Source organism: Melanotaenia boesemani, chromosome 17 (genome assembly GCF_017639745.1).
Source record: "Melanotaenia boesemani isolate fMelBoe1 chromosome 17, fMelBoe1.pri, whole genome shotgun sequence".
Lineage (NCBI taxonomy): Eukaryota > Metazoa > Chordata > Actinopteri > Atheriniformes > Melanotaeniidae > Melanotaenia > Melanotaenia boesemani.
This window is the reverse complement of record NC_055698.1, coordinates 23,097,953-23,125,529: the sequence shown is the minus strand read 5'-3', so window position 1 is coordinate 23,125,529 and position 27,577 is coordinate 23,097,953. Positions and strand designations below refer to the sequence as shown.

The window sequence follows — 27,577 nt, the reverse complement described above, 5'->3', positions numbered from 1 at the left end:
AGCCCCGACTGTCTTTCAGTAAATAACTCTGTGAAAGAACAAGCACCTAAGCCTCATGGCTGGATCGACATCCTGAGGGGCCCAGAACCGCACAGTTATTGTCGGGAAGTTCATTATATACAATTGTTTCATCACCTAAACAACATCCAATAAAAATTCTTAATAAGAAACACCAACGTTTTCTGGTTTCAGCATCTCAGTAGTAAATATTTTATCATTCATATTTTACATGCAGAAAGTTGAGCAATAATGCTACAGACAGAAATTAGTAGAAGTAGTTGTACAACAACAAATTAGTAAAATCAAACCAGGAGAGACACATGCTTTCTCATCACAATAATAAGGTGTTAACACTTATTCTGCTGCAACACATTCAGCCTCAAAAACACAGGTGTGTGAGCACTAAATTTCTCTAAGAACTCATGTTTATAAATATTGCTGTTGTTCAGTAAGGAACAACAATATCCTCTTTTTTTATTTTATATCAAATCTATCTTGTAGATGTGGAATGATAATCAAACTGCCGTCAATAAAAGAAAATATTGGAGCAGAAAAAAATCACTTTCGTCCTTAATAACATGCTGCACTTCCTGCTGCAGAATGAGGTTAAATATAAACCCTCACGCGTGACTCTGTTGCTGTCCAGAAAGCACAGTAAGCACTTTATATCTGGTTCATTGATCCTGTAAATTTGTCACACAGAGATGAAACGATGGAGACAGAGAGGATGTTTTATTAAAGCTGGCAGACTGTTCCTTTAAGGTGGATCTGGTTTTCTAGTTTTCATGCTAGTTTTGGCAGGGTGGTGCAAATGCAGCTCACATAATGGCAGCAGATTAGTCATTAAGAAATGCTCTTGCATGCATACACAATCACAGACACAGACTGATGCCTTAGAGTGGGTGTTAGTGTGTGTAGCTGTGGAGGTGGAGCTGTGTAATGGAGCAATGCTGTTTGTCCTGCCCTACATCTGTTTAGCTCTTCACCACTGCTCATTGACCCACTCTCTGAGTGTCTGTGTTGACGTGGAGAGAAGTAGCAGTATGGAGGCTCAACTTCCTTATGGACACACGTGCACAAAAAATAAGAAACATCACCTGCAGCACACATAAACCAGTGGGACAGATATGGTGATTATGGTGATTACAAACAATAAAAAAATCTTTACAATTAACAATTATCTTTGGAGCTGGTTGTAATATAGATAATTAGTTTTTAAAAACTGGAACCTAATCGCTGGTGAGAGTTTGCATTGTGCATGTCTCTCTGAGGCAACCTGTGACATATTCCATACCTGTTTTTTTACTTTTTGCTAAGGAATCTAACTATATTCACTTGCATTAGCAGTAATGCATTAGTAGTTTTACTCGTGCCGTGTCATCCTCAATTTTTAAAGACATTACATGGAGGGGCAGCGTGTGATGAGGGCTAGGGCCTGCAGGGAGTCCAGATTAAGTCCAGATAATGCATGAATGAGCAACTAAGTAAATATATCTAGTAAAGGCAAGTGTATTTTAAATTGATCAAGTATGATATTTTTTGCTTGCAGTTTGCAGTAATATGTTGAAAAAGTATGTGAAAACTGTTGGTCTGCCAAATTAGCTGTAAACTAATCTAATAAAAAACTAATCTGGATACTCTGTACTATTACTACTTGTGAAAACATGTCTGAAAGGGATATTTTGTGTTATGTGTGAATGGGTAAATTGTTTAGAGTGTGCGAACAATTTTCTGTTGTCTAGCTAGCTAGCTTAGCATGACAGCTTCTAGCTTCAGGAAATGAATTTGCTTGGCTAACTTATTAGCCTCACATAAAGTGATTTAAAAAAAGACTAATTCATTTTCACAAGTACTTCCTGAATTTATCAGTCTTTTTAAACCCTTGTTATTAATTTATTCTGTCTCAATTCTTTATTACTACATTATTAGGCCCAAACACACAGGAAGTGCAAAGGCTTATTGTTAAAGATTGCAATCATGAAACAACATTTCAGAGTTCAGGACTTTTGATACAGATTTCCAAAAAATTTAAAAACAAAAGTGGCATAGACCAAGCTAGCTGTTTTCCTAATGAGCAATATGGCCTTATACATGTCACTGAGAATATCACTGAGTGTTTTTACACAATAAAATTTGCGTGCAGGAGAATCCTAGCATGCATGCTCTTTGTGCTTTGATGCACAAAGTTAACACTGCAATTACACTTCTGCCTTTGGGATTTGCAGATCCTTGTCAGTTCTTCAATTGACCTGGATCTACAATTCTCTTCTGCTCTTAGCAAATTAATTCTGAATCATTTCCATCCATCCTTTTAGGTGATATTTTAAGTAAACTGCTGTCATTTCTGAGCTTGGTTCTGCCAAACAAACCAAGCTAAGCAATGCTTTTTGCCTGCTGGGCACCTCTTGCACAGAAACCCATCTATTGGTGAAGGAAAAACTGTACCAATAATATTTTTCTTTTTTTTTTCTTTTTTTTTTTTTGAGCTGTGTCAACACAGCAACTTCCATCACCAGTTAATAGCAAATTTAACACACACACTGGTCTTAACTTTTACTTTCAAGACTGTTTTATTCAAACAAGAAAAACCTGTAGCCTGTGCTATGAGAGGCATCCACCTGATCTGAGTCACTTTAACCCAAACATTTTTGCATCAGCATGTTAAAATGACCATAAACCTGCGTGTACATGCCAGAGCAGGCGAAAGCTTTCACCCTATCACTATCTGATGAGTTGCTGCCTGTTGTGAGACATGAATGTCACTTAAATTGAACCTTTATACCAGTATTAAATTCAGTGATTAATGGCATTTTTAATCACCTCTATGACAAACCTTTACCATTTTAATAGCAACTATTAAATATATAAATAAAATATTTCAGGTAAATGATTGTGACATGGTTTGCATAATGGTATTCAGCCTGCAGGAGTCTGCTTAATATATATATATATATTTGGCAACCTAATTTACTAAATTCTAAATGCTGTTTATAAATGGCCCACATTGAGTTGTGGCTATTTAGAAGATTCATTTAATCTGCATACATTGACTAACCTCCTCAAAATAACTAGCTTGACTTCTTTTTCCCATGTTTATTATGAGCACAAATTTATTTTATTTTAAAAAAAAAAAGGTTAAGAATTGAAAATGTTATTGTAGATTTGGAAGTCCAGGTGTTATTATTTCTATGGCCCATGCAGGAGTCTTATTTGAGCATATGCAACACACATCAGTCAGCAACTCGCACCAGTTCGTGACACACCCAAATACAGTTTAGCTTAGCTTGGCTTGGTTTGCATGAAACAATGAGCTCTGGATCCATCCAGACAGTAAATAACAGTGTTTGTTTTGCCACTATTTACGCACAATGCATTGCTGAACGCAGTAGTTCAAACATTATTCAAAAACATCAACAAATACATGTACAGTCAAGTAAAGTCAGCAAACAAAAGAAGTTAAATGTAATTTGTTTTCTCATATTAACAATGAATACAGCATTGGATTCTGCTCATAAAAGCTGTTTCACATGTGCATACACATTAAAATAAATAAAAATAAATACAATTTTTTCAACATCCTCTCATCAATGTAAATCACAGTACAAAGAATCTGTTAAATGATTTAGCTCTTTCAGTGTCAGTGTCTTCGTATGCATGCTCTCAACAGTCATGACAAATGTGCAAAAACATCCCTACTGGAGAAAAAACGGGTCAAATGTTGTGACACCAGCAACCAACAGAAACTCAGATGTCCATTTTTTTGTGTGTTAAAAACTGTTATTTTAAGCAGAGTCAGTTTATTTCTATCTATTTATCAGCTGATATCTAAACCAAACAAAACATCAGCAGTTCTAATATCTTTTGAGCATTTTATATTTCTTTGATTACTGAGTTTACCATATAATTAAACTTGCAGGTATTTTCTCAGTGCAGATGTGGCTTTTACTTTTTTCTTTTTTATATATATCATGTTATCAATCAAAAAGAAAGTCATTTCAATGTCATTCTAATTGTAGTTTAAATTAAATTTGCTCACAAGGTAAAACTGAAGTTGATCTTTATAAAATGACCCAAGCACATTTTCTCACTCTTGAAAAACATATTTAAAGATCCAGTGTGTAACATTTAAGGCAATCTATTAGCAAAAACAAAATATAATATTCATAGCTAGGTTTTAAGTAGTGTTGAATTGCGTGACTATGAGTATGAGTGTGTTTTAACTACCACAAAACAAGCAATTTGTCAAAAAATATAGTAAGTAGGCCTCATCATCCCTGTGCTATGTTGATCTGCCTTGTTACTACAGTAGCCCAGAGAGGACAAACCAAATAGAATGGCCGTTCTATATTTTTTAACTCCACCATTAGTGACATTCCTAAGCAAATAATACATTTAAGCTGATCTGTGTATAGTTTATCATCTCTAATCCCATCTACAATATTTAAATTGGGCCATTTATATCTATTACACGCCACTTTTGTCACGTTTGCCAACACTTGTCACACAGCTCATGTGACATATTAATTTGTTCATGTGTAAAAAATTTGTCAGCAGCCCATCTGCAACCTTGTAATTTTGTTTTTCATGTCCATGACACAGGAATTTCACCACCTGCTTTCATGTCTGCATCAAGTTTCATCCTGTTAGCAACATACTGCCATGTTAAAAAAGAAGGTAGATCCTCTTTCAGTTCCAAGGTTTTACTTATCAGGACATAAAAAGAATTTCCTGGTCACTTAAATATACAATGACAACAAAGGAATCTGAATCTGAAAGGTTTTAAAATGAGCTAAACCCTGAATGAACGACAACATAAGGCATATTTTAGTGTCATTATCTAATTAACAAGAACAAACTGAAATGCTAAAGCATTGTGGGAAGAATTAAGTACTACTTGTACAACCAACTACATCACCAAAAACTTGAAGTAATCACGTGGTAATATGCTATCAGCCCCTCACATCAGTGTGGAGGAATTGTGTACCACTCTTTATTAGATTGCTTCAATTGCAGTTCATTAATGCAGAGCTCCCTTAAGCTCCTACCACTAGGTCAGGACTTTGGAACTTTGCAACACCTTGATTCTTTACTTTTATGGCCATTTTTTTTAATTTGCTGCAATGCTTAACTGCAGCAATTTCACAAAATGCTTGGGATTATTGTCCCATTGCATGACCAACTATGAGCCAAGCTTTAGATGCTGAACTGACGTTAGAATATTTCGTTTGGCAGTTGTCTCAATGACTGTAATAGCACTGTATAATGACACATCCAGTCTGAGGCACTCAGACTCATGTCTGCCAAACATTTCATAGAGTGATGGCTGCCTGAAGTTGGTTGTAATTTTTTGTAAGCTTCTCCCCAACAGGCTGTCAAATTACTCAGGCCAAAATAGAGCTGGAAGCAGTCACAGCTCCTGGATGAGCCCATACCCTCCAAACTCCATCTTGCCATGAGATTTCCTGTCATGCCAGTGCTTTCCTCTTGGTAGCTTGACAGATCAGTCCTGTATCCAAGTCTGTAGCTATAAAAAGGAGTTACTTCCCGGATAGCTTTTCAGCTGCCTCGCAACCAGGACCAAACATGAATGAGATTTGCTTTGCACCTAGATATTTTATTTGTGTCATCATACTTAAAACCGTAGAACTGCAAGAGGATGCACTTTAATCTCCATGACCGAACATTTTCATGCATATTCATGGAACTGAAATTTCATAAATAATACTTGGGTCTGTCAGATCTGAAATTGTGTGCTTTGCTGTTTAATTCAGGATACATGAGTTTTTTCATCACTAACAGTTATATGTTCTCATTTGTCACTAATTTAGTCACTTCTGGTTCATGTGTGAGATGTTAGTTTTAATTTTATTGATGTAAAATGTTTACATCCCCACATCTAAATTATAATTCTATGAAAACAACATCCAACAAAAATTTTCCTGAACATATTAAAAGTTTTATGAGGATTTATTGAAAAGAAACCATGCGTTGTTGTTGGGTGTTTCAAATAAGGTGTCATCCTCAAATATCCAACATCTGTCAGATTACTTCAGTGCAAATGAAATCCTCGTGATTTCAGTTTCAGGATAAAATGCTTAATTGTTTTGTGTTGTTTTTTAATCACAGTAAAAAAGGGAGTGAAGCGAAATTCTTGAAAAGGAGTTCAGTCCATAGTGCAGAATTTATAACATGAAGCTCGTCTGTTTCAACGATAAACAAGTAAACATTTTCTCCATGTTCATTATTGCTGTTTTCTCTTCACTGTGTACAACATTAAAATCCCTGATTTCGGCTGCACCTTGAGAAAACTCACTGTAATTGTAAAAAACATGAGCAGTGAGCTGAAAGGACATTTTAGGACACATGTGGAGGGCTACAACAAAACTGGAAGCCAGCAATTAATGAGATTGTTTTAACAAAGATGACTTAAACCTATATTAGCAAATAAATAGATAAAATCTCAATAACAATAACTGTTGATATTGGAAGTCCATTTTTCAGGATTTTTTTTTATGTTAAAAAGAAGAAATTTGCAGCAAATCTCCCTGTTTGTGGTCTTAGGAAACATAGTGCTCTTCAATGGTACACGTTTTTGCCATATTTAAAAGTTTTTTCTTGTATAAATGTTGACATCTTTGTTTGAAAAAAAATGTACCCAAAACTTCCATTCTAAAAACCATCTTTGACATCAACAGTGAGGCTTTTTGCTTCACTTTCCACTAAAAAAACAATGTGCAGCGCTGTTTGAGGGGGTGAAAGGGAGGGCCTCTCCATTAAATCTGTGTTTGCTGAAAACAAATGTGACCCATCTGCCATATAGGGAGGCTTCCTGGAATAAATGGGTAGCACAAGTGAGAGGGCTTTTGCTCGGTGACGGTATAGTGCACTATGAAGGATTAAAGTCATCAAACCTCCTCGGAAGAACGGTTTCACTGTTTTTTCTTTTTTTGTTTGTTTGTTTTTGTTTTTTTTTTAAATCCATATTTACGGAGGTGGTTACGTGCAATCCGTCATTCCTTTTTTGAAAGATAAAAATCATTTCACAAATAGATTTGGAAAAATTCCAAATGAAGCAAATCTTGTCTTTTTCTGTGCATTAGCATGCTGAAAAACGCTGCTACCTCCACTGAGAAAATTCAATAATTGAATAGATATTTGTATGCAAGAAAATCCTCATCAAGGTGTTTCAGATTCGTCGTCATCCTCAGGTGATGTTGGGGAGGCGGGCGTGTCATCTTCTTCTGTTGCTGAGGTCCCTGTGGGCAGTCCAGCTGCTGCTGCTGACGATGTCATCTTCTCATAGGTCCTCCTACGCTGCCGTCTCAGCGTCTGGCTCTGCAGCTCCTTCACCTCCTGTAGAACCTCCTGCGCTTCTTTCCACGATGACACAGCCTCCTCCAGGAGGCGTTCTGCCTCAGCTCTCCTCTTCTCCACCTCCAAGTCCTCTTCTGACAGCTGCAAGGCAGACGGAGGAGGGGACAGGCGATGCTTCTCAGTGGTTTTGGGCTGTGATGAATCAAAGGATCTGGACGCAGTTGGGGAGTCCTGACTATGGCAAGCAGACTCCTTCTTGCTCTCTGAATGAGGGGAGCCAGTTTCGCTGCCTCGTGGTGAATCGGATCCTATAAACTGAGAGGACTCAGATCCTTTGATGCATGGAGACGATTCAGGGGACTTCTGTACAGGGGAGTTGTTTTGTTTGTTGGAAGAGTTGCTGGACGATCCCTTGAGTTTTGGTGAGTAAACTATGTCAGAACTTTTCTGTCGAGGAGAGCCGTTCAGATGAGGTGAATCTTTCAGTCGAGGAGAGTCTGTGGCTTTAGCTGCAGGTGAGTTGGATCCCCTGGAGCGTGGCGAGTCGGTTCCTTTTGAGCGATTCTTTTTTGCTTTAGATCGAGGAGATTCTCGTCCTCTCATACGAGGAGAGTCTTTGCCCCGGAGGCGAGGAGAATCACTACTCCTGCTCCTCGGAGATCCCGATGACCTGCTGAGGATGACAGAAATCTATTGAATATCAATCTTAAACTTAAATTTTTATAGACTGTAGAATCCATCTTTATGCAACCCAATCTGCAGTCTGGAGTACCGACCATTTCAAATACAGAGTCCACTCAAATATGCACAATGAAAAGCTTTCAACCTCTATTATTTTTATCATTTCACTTTGCATATAAGCCAGTAACATCATGAAATGAGCCAAACTTGATCTTTGTCTGGTGTCATAACCAAAATTATTAATGTTCAACATTATTTCAAGGTAATATTTTCAAATCTCAAAACTCAACAAGTACCATTAAGTCTCAGTGTAATCACCTAGAAATGTGTTGGCAATCATAGTTAAGATAAGGCTCACTGAGACATTCTGATCCTTCTACTTGCTGCTTTTTAATACCAGTACAGCTCACAGGAGAAATATGATTAAACATAAATGAATCTGATTAAACAAACCTGGAATGGGGAGAGTCAGAGCCCCTGAGGTGATGGAGTCGAGGGGAGTCGATACCCTTCATGTAAGCTGAACTGCCGCCTCGTTCCCTCTCCGCCTTGGCCTTCTGCAGCTCCTGTCAGTCACAGTGTATTAGTTTCAACTTCATTCTGTTTCCCCATCAGTTGCATTATTTTCACAGCAGCTGAACTTTTATAAACTTTTTATATTGAAGTTCTCATGAATGAAGATTTCAGACCTGCAGTCTCATCTCCTCCAGCAGCTCTTGAGCTCTCTGCATCCTCTGAGCAATGAGGCTCTGCAGCTGACCGACAGGCTGGGCTGCAGCTCCGCCCCCTGCTTCCTCCTCAGTTGGACAGCGACGAAGAGCAGAACGAAACTCTGAACGAATCATTGCTGGTCTGAAGAAAGGAAATGAAAACAGAGTAACAGAAACAGCAGCAAAGAACAGATAAAGCCAGATCATAAATTTACATTTTAATAAATGGATCAACAGTCCTGAGATCTGGCCAGTGGCTTAAAGAAAAAAAAAAAGAAAAAAAAAAGAATCTCAAATTAGTTTATGACGCTGGATAGATGCCAGGAGCCGGCTTAAAATCAAGACAAGGATTTTATAAATCCTGCAAAAAGATGCCATGATCTGGTCATCTGATTTAAGTCTATTTAGAGCTACATATTTCTGGTGCATTCAATTTAGAGAAGATTGTAGAAAACCAGTGGGATGACACCCCATTCGTTTCTGGAAATATCTTAACATCATTCAAGATAAACTATGAAACTGAACACCCATGTAACCTTTGCTTAGTGTAGGGTCACATTGTGCCACATTGATATTAATCCTTGAAAACAAATAGACAAAAGAAATAAAAACAATTTCCATGCTGAAAAGTCCTTTTTCAAGATGTGTATTATGAAGGTAGGTTGTTTGGAATGAGTAAGTAGTTTTTTTTCTTCTTTATCAATTAAAGTCATGTTTTATTTAAGTAGATGTGTTTTCATAATTTCTTAGTTGTCAGGTGTCTGAATACCTGGAGGAGAGGACTTCATCCATGGAAGCGCAGCGACTTCGACCCTGCATGCTGAACCTCTTTCCTGGCTGTGGTGTCCGAGATTTAGCCTGAAGGACCCGAAAAAAACAGGTCTGTTGTTTATATCTGCAGTTTTCTTTTTACCTGGGTTCACAGAAACCAGCTAATGACACAAAAACTTTCAGACAGTCCATGAAAATCTTACAAAAAAACATTTCTTATGTCTCTGCACCAAGAGAAAAACCTGTGTTTTAGAAACTGTCAGCAATGATTTCTAAAGAAGAAATTCAGTAATATCAGTTAAGTATTAGTGGATCTTCAGGTCCAGGCCTTGTGCAGACCCTTTTGGGTCTAGCTTTTAGTCTTGTAGGTCAGTTTCATGTAACATGCACAGATATGTGTAGCAAAAAACTATAATCTATTGTAAAATAATGTACTACCTGAACTTGCTGGTTCTTGTGAGCCTTGGAAGCTTCCAGATGGGACTGTTTGCCCCAGGATCGCTCACTCCCCCTGGGCAGACTTCCTGTCTTCACCTTGGGCTCTTTGGAAGTCACCCGCAGCTTTGAAACATCTGTTCCAGCTCGCTGACGACCTCCAACACCTTCACCAGAGCCCCCCTTCTGCAGGTCAATCCGGAAGCTGTTCTCCCAGGATTCATCCAAGTCATCATCATACTCAGGGCAGAAGCCGTCCTCCTCTGCAACCAGGTCAAGGGTCAACATGCCGTGGGAGGAGGTAGACGCCTGTGGTTGGAGATTAACGACAATATGATCTCATTAAAGATAATGTTTATTTGGAGCAACAGAAAGATTGAGTTAGGGATGCTAGTACCACGGCCATGAGGTGTCCTTTGGTCGGCAGCCGGCGGCCTTGAGGGATCTTTGCTCTGTCTCTGGTGGGATGAGCTAAAGCACTTTCCTCCTCGATGGTCACCTGGTCAGACACAGAAACACATTGGAGCTTTTTATATCTAAAGACAATTATGGCATCATTAATTAAGATATTCATCACATTCATAACATTAAGGCTTATCATTGTTTCGGACAAGTTACCATCAAATATGTAATTATAATTACTACAAATAAAACCAACTCATACCTCATCTAAAACTCTGTTCTTGGCCTTAATAATGGCTACATTGAGTGCGTTGACCCATGACTCTTTTTCCTCAGGACTCACAGCCAAAAACACCAGGTTAGGTACCTGGAGAAAGACAGAATTTTAGCACATTTAACCCATCATAAAAAAACAACATGCCTCAGTTGTTTATCCACAAAATGCTTCACTAACTAACCTTTTGTTATATTGTATTAACTCAAATTTTAAAAGTTGTTTGATGCTGCTTTTTAATTGAACCTAGAAATCTTGCTCTTGTTGAACTTAGCTTTAGAAGTTAGCTTTAGAGTACATTTAATGAAAACAAAAAACGTAAATAATAAAAATAATAAAAGAGTATATTTGAGTTGTTAAAGATCACTGTGTTAAAGAGCTTGAAATACTGTAAAATACTGTTAGAGCACCAGGTACTATCTAGGTGCTGTACAAGCTAACATGTATATTGATTTACAATATATGCTAGCTTGTTGCTAGCATTGTATAGCATGTTTTTTTGTCTGCCATATTTGTTGCTTGAGAGCAATTGATAATTGGTTTAGTGGACAGTTCTTTGTGCTTAGAGATAATGTCGTTTACACTTAAATGTTTACTCTGCATCCACAAGCACAGGCAATAACCACTTCCCTCAACTGTACAAGAAGTGTTTGTCTTTTCTTAAAGTAAAACTCACTACTGTTTTATGTAAAGCACTTTGAATTGTCCTGTACATGAAATGTGCTATACAAATAAACTGCCTTGCCTTACTGAGAAGTTTTTAAAAGATTTTTTTGAGAGAACTTTTCTGAGGAAGTGGCCCAGGTCTTTATTTTGTAATCACCAACTTAAACAGAAGAGTACTTTGAGGCTATAGACCATTGTTCTGCTGCAGACTTCTTGTAGGCTACTACTGTTTGAGATCATTTTTCTTCCAGAAACTAAAAGAAGCTTTTAAATTTTATTTTAAGTCAATATTCAGCTTGAAAGTTTCCAACAAGCTCCTCCAGCAACACAGAAGCTCATACCTGTACCCATCCACCACCCTGCTGCTACCTGACTCAAAGGAGCGAGAGAAGCACCAGGTTGTAACACCATGTAGCTGTTTTATACAAAAGTGATGTGTGAAATATAGAGTTTACAGCTTTACAATGTTTGAAGTTGGAGTGTTGTAAATGATGAAAAACTTGCTTTTTTCATGGTAACCTTTAGCTTTAGCTCGCTTGACAGGAAAACGTCTGATCTTCCAAACTAACAGGACTCTAATCACTGCAGGTAATATACTGACTGCTCATGTGCATTTCACACAACCCTTCTTTAAAAAAATGGAGACATCCCCTTAAATGCTGAATGACTGCTTTTGATGCAAATGTTGACATGTGGATAATGAAGAGATCACAGTTGGATAAAGTGGGATGGAGGTTTTATTAAACGCGTGTTATGTGGTTATAGCTTCAAACAACTGCTACTTCATCCACATCACCTCAGGTGAGGAATCTTTTTAAACTCCACAGACATAAGTACACATTATTTAGACAGAGTATTCACATAAGAGGAAGCAGAATTAGTGTTTACATTTTGATGCAACATGAATGCAGCTGAACCGAACGAGCAGCAGGGTTAGACTGACGTTAAGAGTGTTTCAGGGATTATTCTGCTGTAACTCATGGACTAATGGGATTCTGCAGATTAAACCCTTTGAGAAGGGAAAAAACAGCAAAGCTCAGCCAATCACAGCATTTTAGACACGATGGGTGGGTGATACAAACTCAGTTCCACCAATCTTGAGGCAGATGTAGGAGGAAATCCACCAATGAGGCGGCGGTCTGAGTCAGGAAGGACAGCGTAATCTCTGAGCCAGAGGACGGACGGGGATGAAAAGAGACACACAGAGAGGACAAACTGCAGTACAGAGCTTTCACATCTGGACAGACTGCTTAAAATACATTAAAATGAAACCTGTGGTACAGGACAAGAATCTAGATGTAACATTTAGTTTCCATCGATAGTTTGCTGTATGTTTACTTCATACCATTTGTTCAATATACCCAACATACTCAGGTTAAGAGCAGCTATGCTTCATGAGATCACCATGGCTGCCTGACCAATCAATTCTACTAGAAAATTGAAAAGGAATAAATGGAAAACAGGGGGAGTCTCCGAGGCGGATAAAGTTAAAGATAATCTAAGCCCTTTAAGATTTCCCTGATGAGCATCTATGTGAGATACAGTAGTGCAGTGGGAACTGCTTATCTAAGACAGACTTATTGTAGCACTAAAGCTTGTACATGTTGACCTTATAGGATAGTAAGCCTACTTTCCAATTTGAAAGTTGTGTTTTTATATTTGTTCTTTGCTTGATCCCAAGACAATATAATATCATCAACGCTGCAGCTGAAACAGTAAAGTTAGTCTTACACAGCATAAAAAAAACACCTGCAACACACATAGTCAGAGCTACAAAGTACTTTATATGAAGTATTATTGATAAACTCATTTACTCAGCAGAGTTTGCTTGTTTTTACAACCTCCCTTCTTTATTTTGTGGCTATAGTTTGTGTTGTTTGCTAATTTTGTGACAAATATGCACCTCTTATTTTTCTTGATTTATTTGTAATTGGTCATCAAGTGGCATCTGTTCCACTTAAAGGTTAGAAAAGTACTCATAGCCAGTGTCTGAGGTCTCAATTCACTCATGTGATGTAACATGAATGAGTTAATGAGGTCAGATAATGAAAATCCATATCCATTTATATAGCCAGGCTCCTCAGTTTGTCTGTGATGTAATAAAACTGCTATAGGGCTTTGATTTATCAACTAGGAATACCCATCATCCTGCAGAATGTGGGTTAAAATAAATTTTGATGGGTATAAATTAAAAATACCAATTAATTGTCCTGGTAGTGCTATCACTACATTTCCCATGACCACTATTTCATAATGTTTTATACATCCACTGGAGGCGCCCTTTACTTAAGGATGCTGCACCAAATCTCAAAGTGTTTCCTTAATTGAGGAAAATTGTTAATGCATTAACAGGATGCATTATAATGGATCATACTGAGATATATTCTTCAGTTTCCATGAAGGCTGTTTGTCTCTTTGTACTCAGACTTGGCAGAACTGCTATCATCTGACTCAAGAAGCAGATCATTTAAAAAAAAAAGAGGAAAAGAAAACAAGAAAAACAAATGTTATTTTATTTTACACTAACTGGGACTGGGTACTGATTAAATGGTTATTCTTTCTGTTAATGAACTGATTTTAATGTTGTACAAAGACTTGCATTCTGACGTCAGTCCACCCTGGACACTGTGTGCTGCTCTTGCTTTCAACTGAGTGGAAAGATTTTACAGCACAAAACCATAGAGCGATCTTTAACTGGTAAGTGGCTGAAAGAGCACATCTGTAAAGTGTAAAGAGTGATGTGACGGTAAACTCTTGGACAAATAATAAATAGTGTGCTTTAAAAAACTATTATGCAAAATTGTCTCGTTAATGACGTGTATCCAGCAAGTTCTGATCAGAGTTCACTACTCTGGATGTGTTTGTCTCCTTTGTTTATTGCACTAAATGACACCTATAAAGTACGCATGTGTATGTGTACACAAGAAGATAAAACCACAGTTCCAAAACAGTAGGGACACTGTGTAAAAATTAAATAAAAACACAAAGGAATTCATTGCAAATCTCATAAACTCATATTTTTCCCTGTAGAACATAAACAGCAAATCAGATGTTGAAACTGAGATATTTTGCCACATCATGGAAAATATTAGCTTATTTTTTATTTAATTTAAAAAGCCATACATCTAAAATAAGTTGGAACAGAGTGATTTCTAGCATTGTGTATCGTCATTTTATTCTCCGTATCCTTTAATGATGTTACTGTAGATGGTGAGATCTTTAAAGTCTCTGCTGTTTTACACTGTGGAACATTTAGGGATGGGCTTTAGAAATAGGCAGGAGCTGATATTGTGATACATTATAAGAACACTGATACTTACTTCTCCATGTCTTTGTTGAATCGACAATAAATTAAATTAAGACATATTGCAGCTATGTTTATTTAGCATATAATAATGCATATATAATGCAAGCGTAGAGAATTAAGTTTCTTTCAGACCAGGACATAGAAACATAGTAAGCCAGGTCAAGGTGAACTGGTGGCCACACAAGAACATCAGAAACAAAAACACACCATTTTTTTATTTACTGTGTTAATTACTTGAGATTATACAAGTCTTATAGAAAGACAGAAAGATATATACACGAACAGAAAGACAGGACAAAAGACAGAGAGGTGGACAGAAAGATGGGACACATACAGGAGGGCAGGCACGTGGACAGACAGAAATTTAAACTCAAAGTGGAAAAGACAAGACAGGTGGACTCACGTTGTTTCCTGGCTGCCTGCAGCGCAGCACTGTGAAGCGACTGTGGTTCTTCTTGCTGCGACTCTTCGCCTTCCTCAGCTCCTCAGAACGCTCGTAATCAGCCAGGTCGAACACTTCCTGTGCTTTACGCTCATCCTTTACCTGCAAACACAAAACATGAAGCAATGTTTTTTTTTATCTCGCTCAATTATATTAACAATCTTTTGAAAGACTGTCCCCACCTCAAATTGTTTCCACATTTAGGTTTTCTCCCAGTCTCACAGAAACACATGACCTAAAAAAATATTATTAAAACTGCAACAAAAGCATCGTATTTGCAAGCTGACCAAGATGACGTTTTGGAGGTCAGAGGGGCTGGAGTTAACAGTCAAATGCAAATCCCAACCACTGTCATTTTAGGATTCAGTCACTGTTTCGTGACTTGGAAAACATTGTGGCTTGCATTAAAACCAACACTAATAATATATGGCATCAAAATATCCTCTTCCTGGATTACTGGCTGCAGAGACCTAACCCTTTGGCTAAACACCCAAAATATGATGGACACACCAGATGTTCACATTTTTACACGAGACTGGGCTGTTTTTATTTATTTATTTTCTGGTTGAAGAAGAATCTGTAGAAAATAAAGAATAAATAATAGAATCAGAGTAGAATTACTCAACACCTTGTAGGGACTTCTACAGAAGGGTTGCATATAAATATTGAGCATATTTAGGATATTTAAGCATTCCGAAAAGACATCTCAAATATATAGTATATTCACAGCACTATGCACAAATTAATTTACAATTTTTTTTTCTTATTTTATTTTATTCTTTTAATTAAGTGGGATACCTGGGTTAAACCTCTTAACACAACCTCTGATCAAAACCAGAGCTGCAGAATCTGGCACATTGAATCTCACATTGCTCTTCACATCCAGGTTGGTTACTTATTCTTCAAGCAGAAACCGTAAATGGCATCCACAATGTCCCCTGTGCTCAGTTCCTGCTTGGCAGACCCCTGCTACACATCACACACCCCCTGTGTCCTCTCCTCCTGTCTCTTTCTGTGGAGTAATCTGGATGTTCACTCAGAAATTATGCACAAACAACTCTGTGTACATCTGTCACATACTAACACACATTAACACATGCAAAAGAAGTCACACAGAAATAAGTGTGTGTGTGTTTTAACTGTAACAGCTGGTGAAAACATGAAATGCAGCTGCTCCCTCATAGCTGAACATACCTGAAATTAAAATATCACTCAATTTTTCTGTGTTTATATTTATTATACTTAAAGTTAGATTTCTCCTTAACAAGGTTGTGAGGAACTAGTTTCAATATGATAGATTTATAATAATAATCAACAGATCAACTGTTATTAAATAATCATTATTGCAGATTTGTCCTCTGATTGTATCATTGTGTCAATTTTCACTGTGTAAAAAAACCCCTCTAACTCAGTCTGTTCTCGGACCAGATGTGTCTTTTCTGCATCACATTTTCCACCAGATCAGGTTAAACATCTGGCTCATTAGCCTGAGAATTTTGGCTGATTTGATCCACATAAATAAGCATGATACTGTCAGCTCAGGGTCTCTCTTTGTCTGAGTTAGTCTGACTGAAAAAACAAATAAGGAAAAAAAATACAACATATGTTGGATTAATATCTATCTCTGAATGAACGATACAGATGTAATTTAAATAAAAAAAACTAAGATGGAGTCAGTAAAAGGTTCAGCTGGAGTTAAATGAGTCGACTTGCTCTGCATTTGGCTTCCATGTTTCATTCATCAGACATTTTCCCTTCGTTCATCTTTAAAAAGTTCATAAGAGGACAGCTGCAGAGACTGGAGTGAAGAGGGAGTATTATCACCACTTCAGCAAGGCTTTGACCGAGATGTGAAGACGATAATAAGGACTTAACTCACCCAAAAATGTTAATGTGAATTAATAAAATCAGACAAAGCAGTAACAGGACTCAGGAGCCAAGCTTGATTAATTGAATAATACACGTCTTTATGTTACTAAACTACAGTCATGTAAATAAACTGGACTAAAAGTTAATATCAGCTCATTTGAATAGATTTCTCCCATCATGTGAGCATTGTAAGGCGCTCAGCACATCCTCATTAGTTTTCTAACCGTGTTCCCACTCAGCCTACAGACTTCACCATGCTCATGACTCTGCAGACTGCTTCTAATTTCTATCTTTATCTTATGAATATTTTAAAGTAAGTTTTATTTGCATGATAGTAAACAAACAGAACTAGAGAAAATATAAGATGTAGCAAGCAGTAATTTCGCCCACTGATTTGCACCAGAGCTGACTTGATAGTCTATATAGTTTTTGTACAGACTTATCTTATCTTATCTTATCTTATCTTATCTTATCTTATCTTATCTTATCATGTTATGGTCATCTATTACCAGATGCAGACAGGAGGAGGGAATAAGTGACATTTAGCACCTTACTGGAACACAAAACTAAGATACACAGCATCATCACTGTGTTACCAATAGGTCCATCAAACTAAATCATGAAGAAAATCTTGAAGAAAATAAACATTTACTGACTAAAATAAATGAATAAGAGATTCCCTTTAATGTGTTTCAAGTCATCATTAAGACAAACCTAAAACTAATCGAAACAAATGATTTTACAACAGCCTATAAGTTTGGAAAATGTAAAGTCTAATGTTACCTAACGATTATTTAAAAGGGAAATAAATAGATTTTCCAACAGTGTAAGACTTCTCTTTGAGGCTGCTTAGACTGCTTTTGGAAAACCTTGGTGTTAAAATGGAAAGTGATTTTAATCTCAGTCATAGAATTCATTCTAAGATTTTACTGTGTTTTTAAATTGTTCAATGAACTGGTACCAACATACATATCAGACATGTTATACACAAGGGCAGTGAGGTCTGCAGATCAGCTGCTGCTTGTTATTCCTAAATCCAGACACCAAACCAGAAGAGACTGAGCTTTGTCATTACTGGCACCCATACTGTGGAATATAAGTTCCCCACTCAGATCAAAGTGGCCCCCACTCTGGAAACTTCAAATCACACCTTAAAACACATTTTTACTCCTTATCTTGAGAATTGTGCAGTTTCTGTTTGTCTTTTGATGTATTTTAGCCTTCTAATTTATTTTATTGTATTTAATTGCTTTTAGTGTATTTAAGTCTTTTATTGTTTTTAGTCTTTTATTTATTGTTGTGTATTCTACCTTTTATATTTCTTTTAGTGTATCTTACTTAATCATTTTATTTCTTTTAGTCTTTTAATATCTTTTTGTGTAGTTTAGTTTTTCTTAATATTTTAGTGTCTTTTAGACATAGTTTGGTGTTCTACTTTTAATGTATTTTTATTTTTCAAATTTTAATGTCTTTAATGAGTCCAGAATTTATGCAGAATGTCTAATAGGAGAAGGAGGGTGCTTATGCCACTGGGATGGTGACTGTATTACTGTATTAATAAAGTTATGATGTAAAGGACTGAAACTGCTTTTAAAGGACTGACACTGACAAGACCAGCCCCTTCAAAAGCGCTATGAAGCAGCCCGACACGTGTCTGATACAACGTGGCCTCGGTTGGTATGGTTACGTGACATTTGGCATGCTGAAACAACACTTCTGCTTCATAAGATCAATACAGAGTAAAGCAGATGGGCTTGAGCAGAACATCACAACTCACCCACCCATGACATATTTTGATTTTCCTTTGCCCTGCTTCATTTGACATAAAAAAATAATGAAAAACATGGCTAAAATATATGAAAAACAGGGTACCTTGTCGAAGTTATAAGATCAGGGATCACCAACTCAGGAGGTCTTGGGCCAGTGCCCTGCAGGTTTTAAATGTTTCCCTGCTTGCACTCACCTGGCCCAACTTAGTGGCTCATTAAGTTGGGCCAGGTGAACAAGGTGTTGAAGAGATCAGCTTGATTTTAATCATGTGTATTGAAGCAGGAAAAAACTAAATTCTGCAACACAGTGGTTCTCAAGGACCAGATGTTAAGAGCTCTGCCATAATATGTGGAAAAACTTCATCAAGATTTATAATATTGCCAGAGCAACGAGTCCCACTACTGGTATGTTTCCAGCTCAGGAAACCCTGCACATCTAAAAGTGAAACTGAATGTATCGTCTGCATTCAAAACCAAATGGGTTCCTGACTTAATGTGATGAGCTGGAAGTGAGAACTGGTCAAATTATAGTGTTCAAAATGTCCCACTTCCGTTAACAGACTTCCAGATGTGTCTGTCAAGCCAGTCACCACCCCAAGTCTACATCTCTCTGAGGACTTCTATCTACTTTATGATGGATATAATTAATTATAATATAGTTAATCAAAAGGTTTTAATTAATCTAACATCATAATGTCTTGTATGTCTTATTTTCATGGGAGAAGTTGAAAGTTCTTTGAAAAGGAGCCAGTAATGTTTTACATATAGTGTCTATTGATTCTTGGTGGTCTTACACTTTTATTTTCAATGTCTTCAGTTTCAGTTTCAGCCCGTGGTTGCTAGAATTTGGGGAAATATTAATGAGCATGGGGGATACTTTAAAAGTGAATGTTTTAGATGGATAAAAGTACATGAATTAAAAATTTATATCTTCCACATTACCATCAATAAGATTCAAGTAGTGCAGATAATCTAAACTTAATGAATGCAGCAGTAATTAGAATAATGGTCATTTTGTGTGCATTCAAAGTCACATGGAGTGTTCAATGCCTGCAGGGTCTTGGAGCGACCAGCAGTCACATGTCGAAGCCGTTGGAGCCGAACATTTGTCAATATCGCAATCTATACGATCAATACGATGCCCGAGCTTTAGTTCTGCTCAACAAACACATTTTAGACCAGAAAGACAGCCCTGCGAAAAAACGTGAGATTCATTCTGATGATCAAGTGAGCCAAATCTGCACTGTTCTCCGATCAGATCTTAGGTAATTTAAATCAAAAACACAACAAAAGCATGCAGCAGAGAGAACCTAACCTAAAGCCAAAACCTGAATAAGCATGGACAGGCTGTTACATCCTCAGAATAGAAATGTCCCCACTACAAAGGCTTAATGGTAGAACTGGTCCTCTTAGTGATAGAGGAACACTGTTCCACACACACTGTGAAGCTTCCCTCAGGCTGCTGTATTTATAAGTCCTGGGTCAATGTGCTGAGACACAGAAACAAGATGAGGCACAAAAAAAATCCTAATTACAGGAAACACAAAGTCTTATTGTCATGACATTCAGAGGACATTACACTGACTTATTTGTTGGATTCTTAAACATGCTAATCCCAACCTTAAAGCATAGATTCACCCTGAAATTAAATTATGTGATATAAATACTTGCATTTTCTGCTCTGAGAAAAGAAACATTCTCATAATGTGACTGTGTAAACAGATTTTGATCCACACATTATGAGTAATAGGAATCCACACAGACACAGACGGGGTGAACGTGAGTCATCATGTGCTGCTCAGTTCACTTGGTCGATCTCCGCAGAACAACAGGAACGACAACGCGAGTTTCCACCGAAATCAAACTGAACAGACAAAAATAAAACCTCTGTGGGAAACATAAACACACACTGTATTTTTCTGACATTCGGTCCACATTTAGCTGAAATTATGTTTCTTAGGCAGATGATGTAGATGATGAAAAACTGCATGAGTCACTTTTATATAAACGTCACAAGCATGAACTTAATGATGTCAGAGCAACACAGAGACATGGACCCTGGTCCCGGCCCCTTGCGCCAAACACAATCCGGGCTCAAAGCCTTACAGATATATAAGACCTCAAAGCAGATTCTCCTGTAGTTTGTCATGCTTTATCATTGCATGATTTTACATTTCTGTATAATCGTCTTTTGTCTCTTTGTTCTGAGTCTCTGGTCATTTTTGTGTTTAGATTTCTTTAGTCTCTTTGTTGCTGTCTTGCATCTGGCTGTGGTTGATCACCATTTAGCTTTGGTCATTTTGCACGTCTGTTGTCTTTCTTTGTATCCATCTTTGTGAGACTTGTGATTTTGTTTCTTTTTATGTTTCATTTTATGTCTGCATGTGGCAGTCATCCATCTTTTTAAAGCATTTTTCAACCCTTAATTTATGGTGATTTTCTGTCTCAGTTCTAAAGTCTTTGTGATCTTTTTATTTCTGTTTGGCTTGTGGTTCTTTGTAACTGTATTATGTCACTCTGTAATTCCCCCCACCTTTTTTTTTTTTTTTTTTTTTTTTGCACTTCTTAGGAGTTGTTTTGTGCCTCTTTGAGCTTCCTTTGTGTCTTTTTGGCTCTTCAGGCCAATTTGTTGTGGTTTCACATTCCAACATTATGCAAGTAGCTCTGACAGGCATTGAAAGACATACAAAACACACATAAAATTTGTGGCATAAACTCTTTGAGTTGGGTGTCTTGTCCATTGACCCATCATCACCTAAAACCTGATGTAACAGACAGAATAAAGTGTTCCTGAGAAAGCCTGACTCAGCATCCCACAAGCCTCTGTGTGCAGTTGTGTAACAGACTGTTACATAATGTGAAGCAGAAAAAGAGTCAGTGTGAACACTCAGCACTTTAGTATCCATCCAGCCCTGCTGCAAACCCACTCTGCAGCTACTGTGCACCTATACTCTGCACGATCAGGGGCTCGCTGATAAACTGTAAAACCCAACAAATCTTGTCATCAGATAATCCAGGGAAGACAAACCTTCAGCTGGGAGTAAATCTGGAGAACATCAGAGATAATCATATCCTCTGGAAACATTTGACATTAAAACTAACTTCCTGCCCTCAGTTTTGCCTGAGAACATGAACAACATAACCTCTTCTCTCTGTCATTGTAGCTATAAATTCACTTCTTTTATTAGAACGTTTTGGTTTTTGTAAAGCAGGATCATGACAGGTCGGTCCATATGATATATGTGACTCTGCATTGTATAGAAGAGACTAAGTGTCATCTGAGGTGGAAATAAACATAAATGAGGAGCGGTCTGTTCCTCCTATGACCCAATAAAATAACTGTTACACACCAACATACTCTGATCTCAACACACAAATTCCCACTGAGGGTTTAAATGTTTCATAAAGTTTTATAAATATACTGTTTTGTTTACAAGAAAACAAGGTTAAAACAGCTGTTTGTTAAATAGAGAAAAGCATATTTGTTAGACCATTTTCAACTGTGGAATAATCTGTTAGTTTTCACATGAGTTAAATAAGTCAATTTTCAGGTTGTTTTGACACTTTTTGAGGTATTTTTTTCCCTCTTTTCTGTCCTGTGACTGCAAGATTTTATTGTTTGTCTTTGTGGTCATTGTTCATTTGTATTTTTTCCATCTTTTAATGCTGATTTTCTACCTTTCTGAGGTCATTGTGCATCTTTTTGGTGTTTCATTTGTATTTATTAGCAGTCTTTTTTTCTCCATCTCTTTGGGTATGTCTTCTTGTGGAGCTCTCAGTGAGTGATTTGATTTTTACAGTTTTGTGCATTGTTTATGTTTTTTGCTTGTCTCTTAGTGGTTTTGTTTTTTATTTTTAATCTTTATTTATTTATTTTATTTATTTTCTCAATCATGATCTTGCACTTTTTTGCCTTGCATCTTATTTGGGGATGTTTTGCTCCTCGTGTGTACTGCAATAGTGTTGGGTTTGTGCCTCTTTGTACTTTTATGTATCTTTGACATCATTCATATGTCTCTTACATTTTTAAAGCCTGGGGTCCCCCATTGAGAGACTTTTGAGAACAGACAGTTTTCCTAAACTGTCTGTACTAAAACTTCTCTAATTTTGTTAAGTGTCCCTTTATCAGAGTTGAACTTTGCAGATAAAATGTTCAGATTTTGTACTATAATGTGATTTTTTTAGGTTTAGAGCTGCAGCTGTGTAAATTGAAACAGATATTTATCCTGAAAATGTCTGTTTTTTTGTTTGTTTTTTCAGCAGGCCTAAAACTTTTTTCAATAGTGCTGTGTGCCATCTTCATTCATTCTTCCCTAGTTACACTGATATTTACACATCTGATCAATATTCCCAATGGGATTCATATAGACCTCATAATAGCAGAGAGGCAATTTTTGAGCAGAGGCCTAAAAGATAGGCACATCACTCAAAGGATTAAAGAACATCTTGCATCTCTTTATAGCTGACCTGTCTCTTGGCTATTGTTTTTGCATCTGTTTTTGGTTGTATTGTTTTTCTTTCTGGCTGTTTAACATCACTTTGTAGATGTTGTTTTAGATCTTTTTGTGGCCACTGATTATTTCATGTCCCATTCTAGTTGTTTTACATCTCTTTCTTGTCTCCTTGTGGCCCTTTTACTTCTGTTTGCCTTTATTTTTTTTAATCAGGATGTGTTAAAAATTACAAAGACACTAATCAAAAGGTCCCTCCAATGCTTCAGGCTCTGATCAATGCAAGTGAACCAAACTTCTTTTTGTCAATATTAGAAATAAAAACCTTTAATCTCGCATGTTGAAGCACCTGTGAACTTTCATTCTTTGTAATAACATAAGTTGTCTGTAATCTCTGACAGAGAGAGGAATCACTTTGACCAAAAAAAATCCCAAATCGGATACTTAAATCGGTAGCTGTTCTTCTTCTCTGCTGCAGCTTCAGGATACAAACTGTCCTGTCTCTTTTCCTCATAACCCACAGCTCAGGGGCTGGTCACAGTCTGACACACAAACCTGCCAGAAAACCACACACAATCCCATTTTTCCTGTGCAACAGGCTGAGACCAGCAGCTCATCAGCTGACTGGACTCTATTTATTTCCTTAATGCGTTTCAGTGTCCTCTGTCCTCACCTCCTTGTCAGAGATGTAGAGGTGGTCTCCTCTTAGTACCACATATCGACTCCTCCACAGCTCTCTGAAAATCCCCCGGCCGCAGAACTTCCTGATCCAGCCCACCTTCTCAGGCTGCTGGACCGCCAGCGGACCGGAGTCCTGAACGCCCTGAAAGGTGGCGTGAAGAGTTAGAGCTGGACCACAGAAACCAGCAGAGATCCTTATAGATGTGAATTAATCAAGTAAGCATTTTACAAAATGTTTAATTTATGTTCACAAGTGGCACAAGGAAGGAAATGATAAAACAATGCAGTGGTTAGTAAAGGAAGGAAATGACAGAATGAATGAAAATAGAGGGAAGGAAAAAGGTTAATTTCTATTTGGAATACAATTAAATAAAAATCAATGGGAAATAAGAGAAGATCCAGAGGAAATCCCTTGTGTCTGATATTTAAAACTAAGATAAAGGAGGAGGATGAGGAGATTAAGCTTAGAGAAAGATGAAGACAGGATGAAACAGCAGTGAGGATGAAGTGTGTTCATTTCAAAAGGATAATAGAGGAAGAGGATGTTATTAGATTAAAGCTTCTGTCTCAGACTGAAGAGGAGAAAGTGAAGAAGTGGAATAACATGTGATCAACGGGGGAGTGATCGTCTTCGTGATGATCATGTTTGTCATGATCCCGCTGCTCTCTGTCAGTCTGACCCAGTTTAACTACATAACAGCACATTGATAGAAGAAACCGAGCACGATGTCACTGAAAGAGCTGCACAGCAAAATGAAATAATAAAGCAGCATCAAAGAACCAGGAAGCAACTTCAAAGTGTTTGGGAATAACCTAAGAGACAAGACTCAAAAAAAAACCTCAGAGACAAAAAAAAACTATCTTAAAGAGATGAAAGGCGACCTCAGAGTAGGTTAGAACAACCTAGAAATGCTTGTGATTTCATTTCATCTCATGATATCACAAAACATTCTCCTCGTAGCCAGAAAAATACCTCATGTATTCATGATAGTTTGTTCTGCTGTTTTTATTCAACATATTTAGTTGTTCCTGATATTATGGAGCTCAGATTTTATTGTTAGCATTAATTTGAGCTCCCCTGTGACTTTCTCTAAAAACTCACATTTTGACTTGCTCAAACAGAAAGTCATTATCAGGTCTCAGACTGGGTGGTTTTCATTTGTTCTAAATGCAGCATGAAAATCAGCCACCTTAAACAGTCCATATCAGGAATGAGTTAACAAGGGAAGGCAAAAACTGAATTATTGTGACTAACTGTTAAAAGGATTTAATGTTCAGCCATTTAAATAAAGGTGAATAAAATAAATAAATAAATTATGAAAGAACTAAACCATATTCAAGCAACAGCTCCTGGGTTTACTACAAGTGTGAAGATGAACAGAAGCTTAATTTAAAAGAAAGTTATCAAAATCACAAACAACCTGAATACACCCTACTGACAATAATCAATATTTAATCAAGGGCTATTGTTTGATTTTATGAGTGAATCATATCAAGCCAGAGAGCCAGAAGAAAGAAACAGATTTATTTAATTTTTTTATGTGGGTCTTTCATTCTTTCTTTCTTTCTTTCTTTCTTTCTTTCTTTCTTTCTTTCTTTCTCTTTTTTTAATCTGCTGAGCAGCATATTGATGAATAATGAATACTGATCAGAAATCTGTGGGTTGAGTTTTTGGAGAGCATCTTTTACTCTCAAGAATCATAATATCACATTACAGATGAGTGATGAATTATGACCGAATGAACGATTATAACTGACTCGGTTCTACAGAAAGAAACCCGTAAAAATCTGAATAAAGCTGTGAATGACTGACCCGTCTGCTCTGGTTGCTTTTCTTCATCTTCTCTCCACTCTGGGGCTCCGCGAACAATCACACCGACGGGGAGGAGGTTCGGTCCGGTCCGGTCCGGGGTGGGAGCTGCAGCCCGGGTCGGGTCCCGGCAGATCCAGATATCGGTGTTACTGCGCCCGATCGGTCCGCTCCGGTTCTTCCTCTTCAGCGGTGCCCCTGTTGTCTGAACAGAGGATGCATCCTCCCAGCGCGTCCGCGCACGTTTGAAGCAGATGCTCTTGCTCTTTTTCTACATGCACGTTCTCTCTCACGCGGACGCGCACGGTTCACGATTATTGTTATTATTATTTTTTTTGGTACATGGAACCCAAGAGCGACATCTAGCGGACATAAGGAGTAGCGACATTTAAGACGGAACAGAAAGAGTCAACATTCACAATTAAACATCTGACTGTAAAATTAAGGTAAAAGTTAATGAGATCGTTAGAGCACCAAGAAAATAAACTAAATTAATATTTTTCAGAAATTACATTTAAAATATTTTAGGTAAAAAAACAGTAAATTCTCAGACTTCTTAATGTAAACTGATGCTATAGTCTATAGGAAAACAACAAAAAAAGGATTTTTTTAAACCTAAAATTTTATTTATTTTCTTAAACTTTTATCTCACTCAACATTATTGTGTCAGTTTGTGTGAATTTAGTTTTAATTTCAGGTATGCTAATTTATATCAACATTTTACATTTTAAATGTGTCTGTATTATGAAAAAAATATTTTAATATGTCAGACCTGTCCTAAAATGACTAAGAATCGCAGTTTAATACTTTTAAACAGGATAAGTCTGTAGTGTTTTCATTATCTCTGATCACTTAAATTTTAATGGGTTTAACTGTCTGAAACAGAAATTTTGTCCATTTCACACGACAATCAGTCGGCATTAACTGCCATAGAACAGGGATGTCCACTTCCAGTCCTCAAGGGGTGATTCTGCAGGTTTTAGATGATTCCTGCTTCAATCTGACACAGATTAATGTGTTTAATAGGTTTGGGCTAAACTTGAGAAACAAACTGTTGAAAGAAATCCAAACAATTTTAGTCAGATGTTGTTGGAGCAGGAACACACCTAAATCCTGTAGGACTGTAGTCCTTGAGGACCAACATCACTGCTGTAGAAGCATCCAGGACATGTAAACGGTGTGCCACCCAAAACTGCTCAGGAAGAGTTTAAAGGACATGGCAAAGAGTCTTTGGTGTTTATCAGGCCTCCAAACTACCCAGAAGTCAATCTGATGGGATCTGGTAATGTGTGGGAAGCAAGTACATCCCACAAAGACTCCATCCCACGAGGCCCGATTGATCTAATGCTTACCTATATTCCAGGACAGCTTCATATTTGTTTACACCCTGACTGGGCAGAGCTCTTTGGGTGTCCTGAAGACTCAGCGTCAGCCAGGTGATCATAATACTGATCGGTGTATTAGTTAGTAAATATTTCAGATTTCACATGAATGTTCTAAACGCAGATACAATAACATTCAGTCTTATAGTCATTTCCAACTACAAATTCTGTAAAATCAATACAGATACATAAAGTTTATTGGATGTGTTTTAATGGCCTAATCACAAGATTTAAAAAGCACAAAAACAACACAACAAAAAAACAAACATTCATCATCATGTTTCCATCTTCTTTCCTTTCCTTCCTTCTTATCAGGATGAAACTTTGCAGAGAAACAGAGATAAGACTGAAGTCAACAGTTTGTCCAGAATATCATCCATGATGGCCTGGATCACCAGCCACACCCAGGGATCCTGAATCATGCATGATTACCAGATCTTAAACAACAAAAGGAGACTGTGTCTGATTTATGTGCTTCCCGAGAAATATGAAATCCCACCATCTGCCTGAAGCGTTTAGTTCTGCATCATTACCATTTTGTACATAATCTCCTACTCATGAGATGATAATAATGATTACAAGATCATGGTCTCATAATTGCGTCTAATAACTC

The 27,577-nt window shown here is 37.3% G+C and overlaps 1 protein-coding gene across 3 annotated transcripts; it reads right to left on the bottom strand.

Moving 5' to 3' along the window:
* Positions 1 to 811: 811 nt before the first annotated feature.
* plekho1a (pleckstrin homology domain containing, family O member 1a) lies at positions 812 to 25,796 on the bottom strand. Of its 3 annotated transcripts, none has more exons than XM_041967245.1 (10): positions 25,586 to 25,796; positions 23,765 to 23,914; positions 14,964 to 15,104; positions 10,576 to 10,680; positions 10,309 to 10,410; positions 9,915 to 10,220; positions 9,475 to 9,563; positions 8,685 to 8,847; positions 8,449 to 8,561; positions 812 to 7,987 (listed from the first exon to the last, which is right to left on the bottom strand). In XM_041967245.1, the coding sequence occupies exons 1-10, from the start codon at positions 25,610 to 25,612 to the stop codon at positions 7,177 to 7,179; spliced, it is 2,007 nt and encodes a 668-aa protein (XP_041823179.1). In that variant the 5' UTR covers positions 25,613 to 25,796; the 3' UTR covers positions 812 to 7,176. The 3 variants fall into 3 exon arrangements, with proteins under 3 accessions (XP_041823179.1, XP_041823180.1, XP_041823181.1); XM_041967246.1 differs by having other exon boundaries at positions 812 to 7,984; XM_041967247.1 differs by having other exon boundaries at positions 10,312 to 10,410.
* Between the last annotated feature and the right edge of the window lie 1,781 nt (positions 25,797 to 27,577).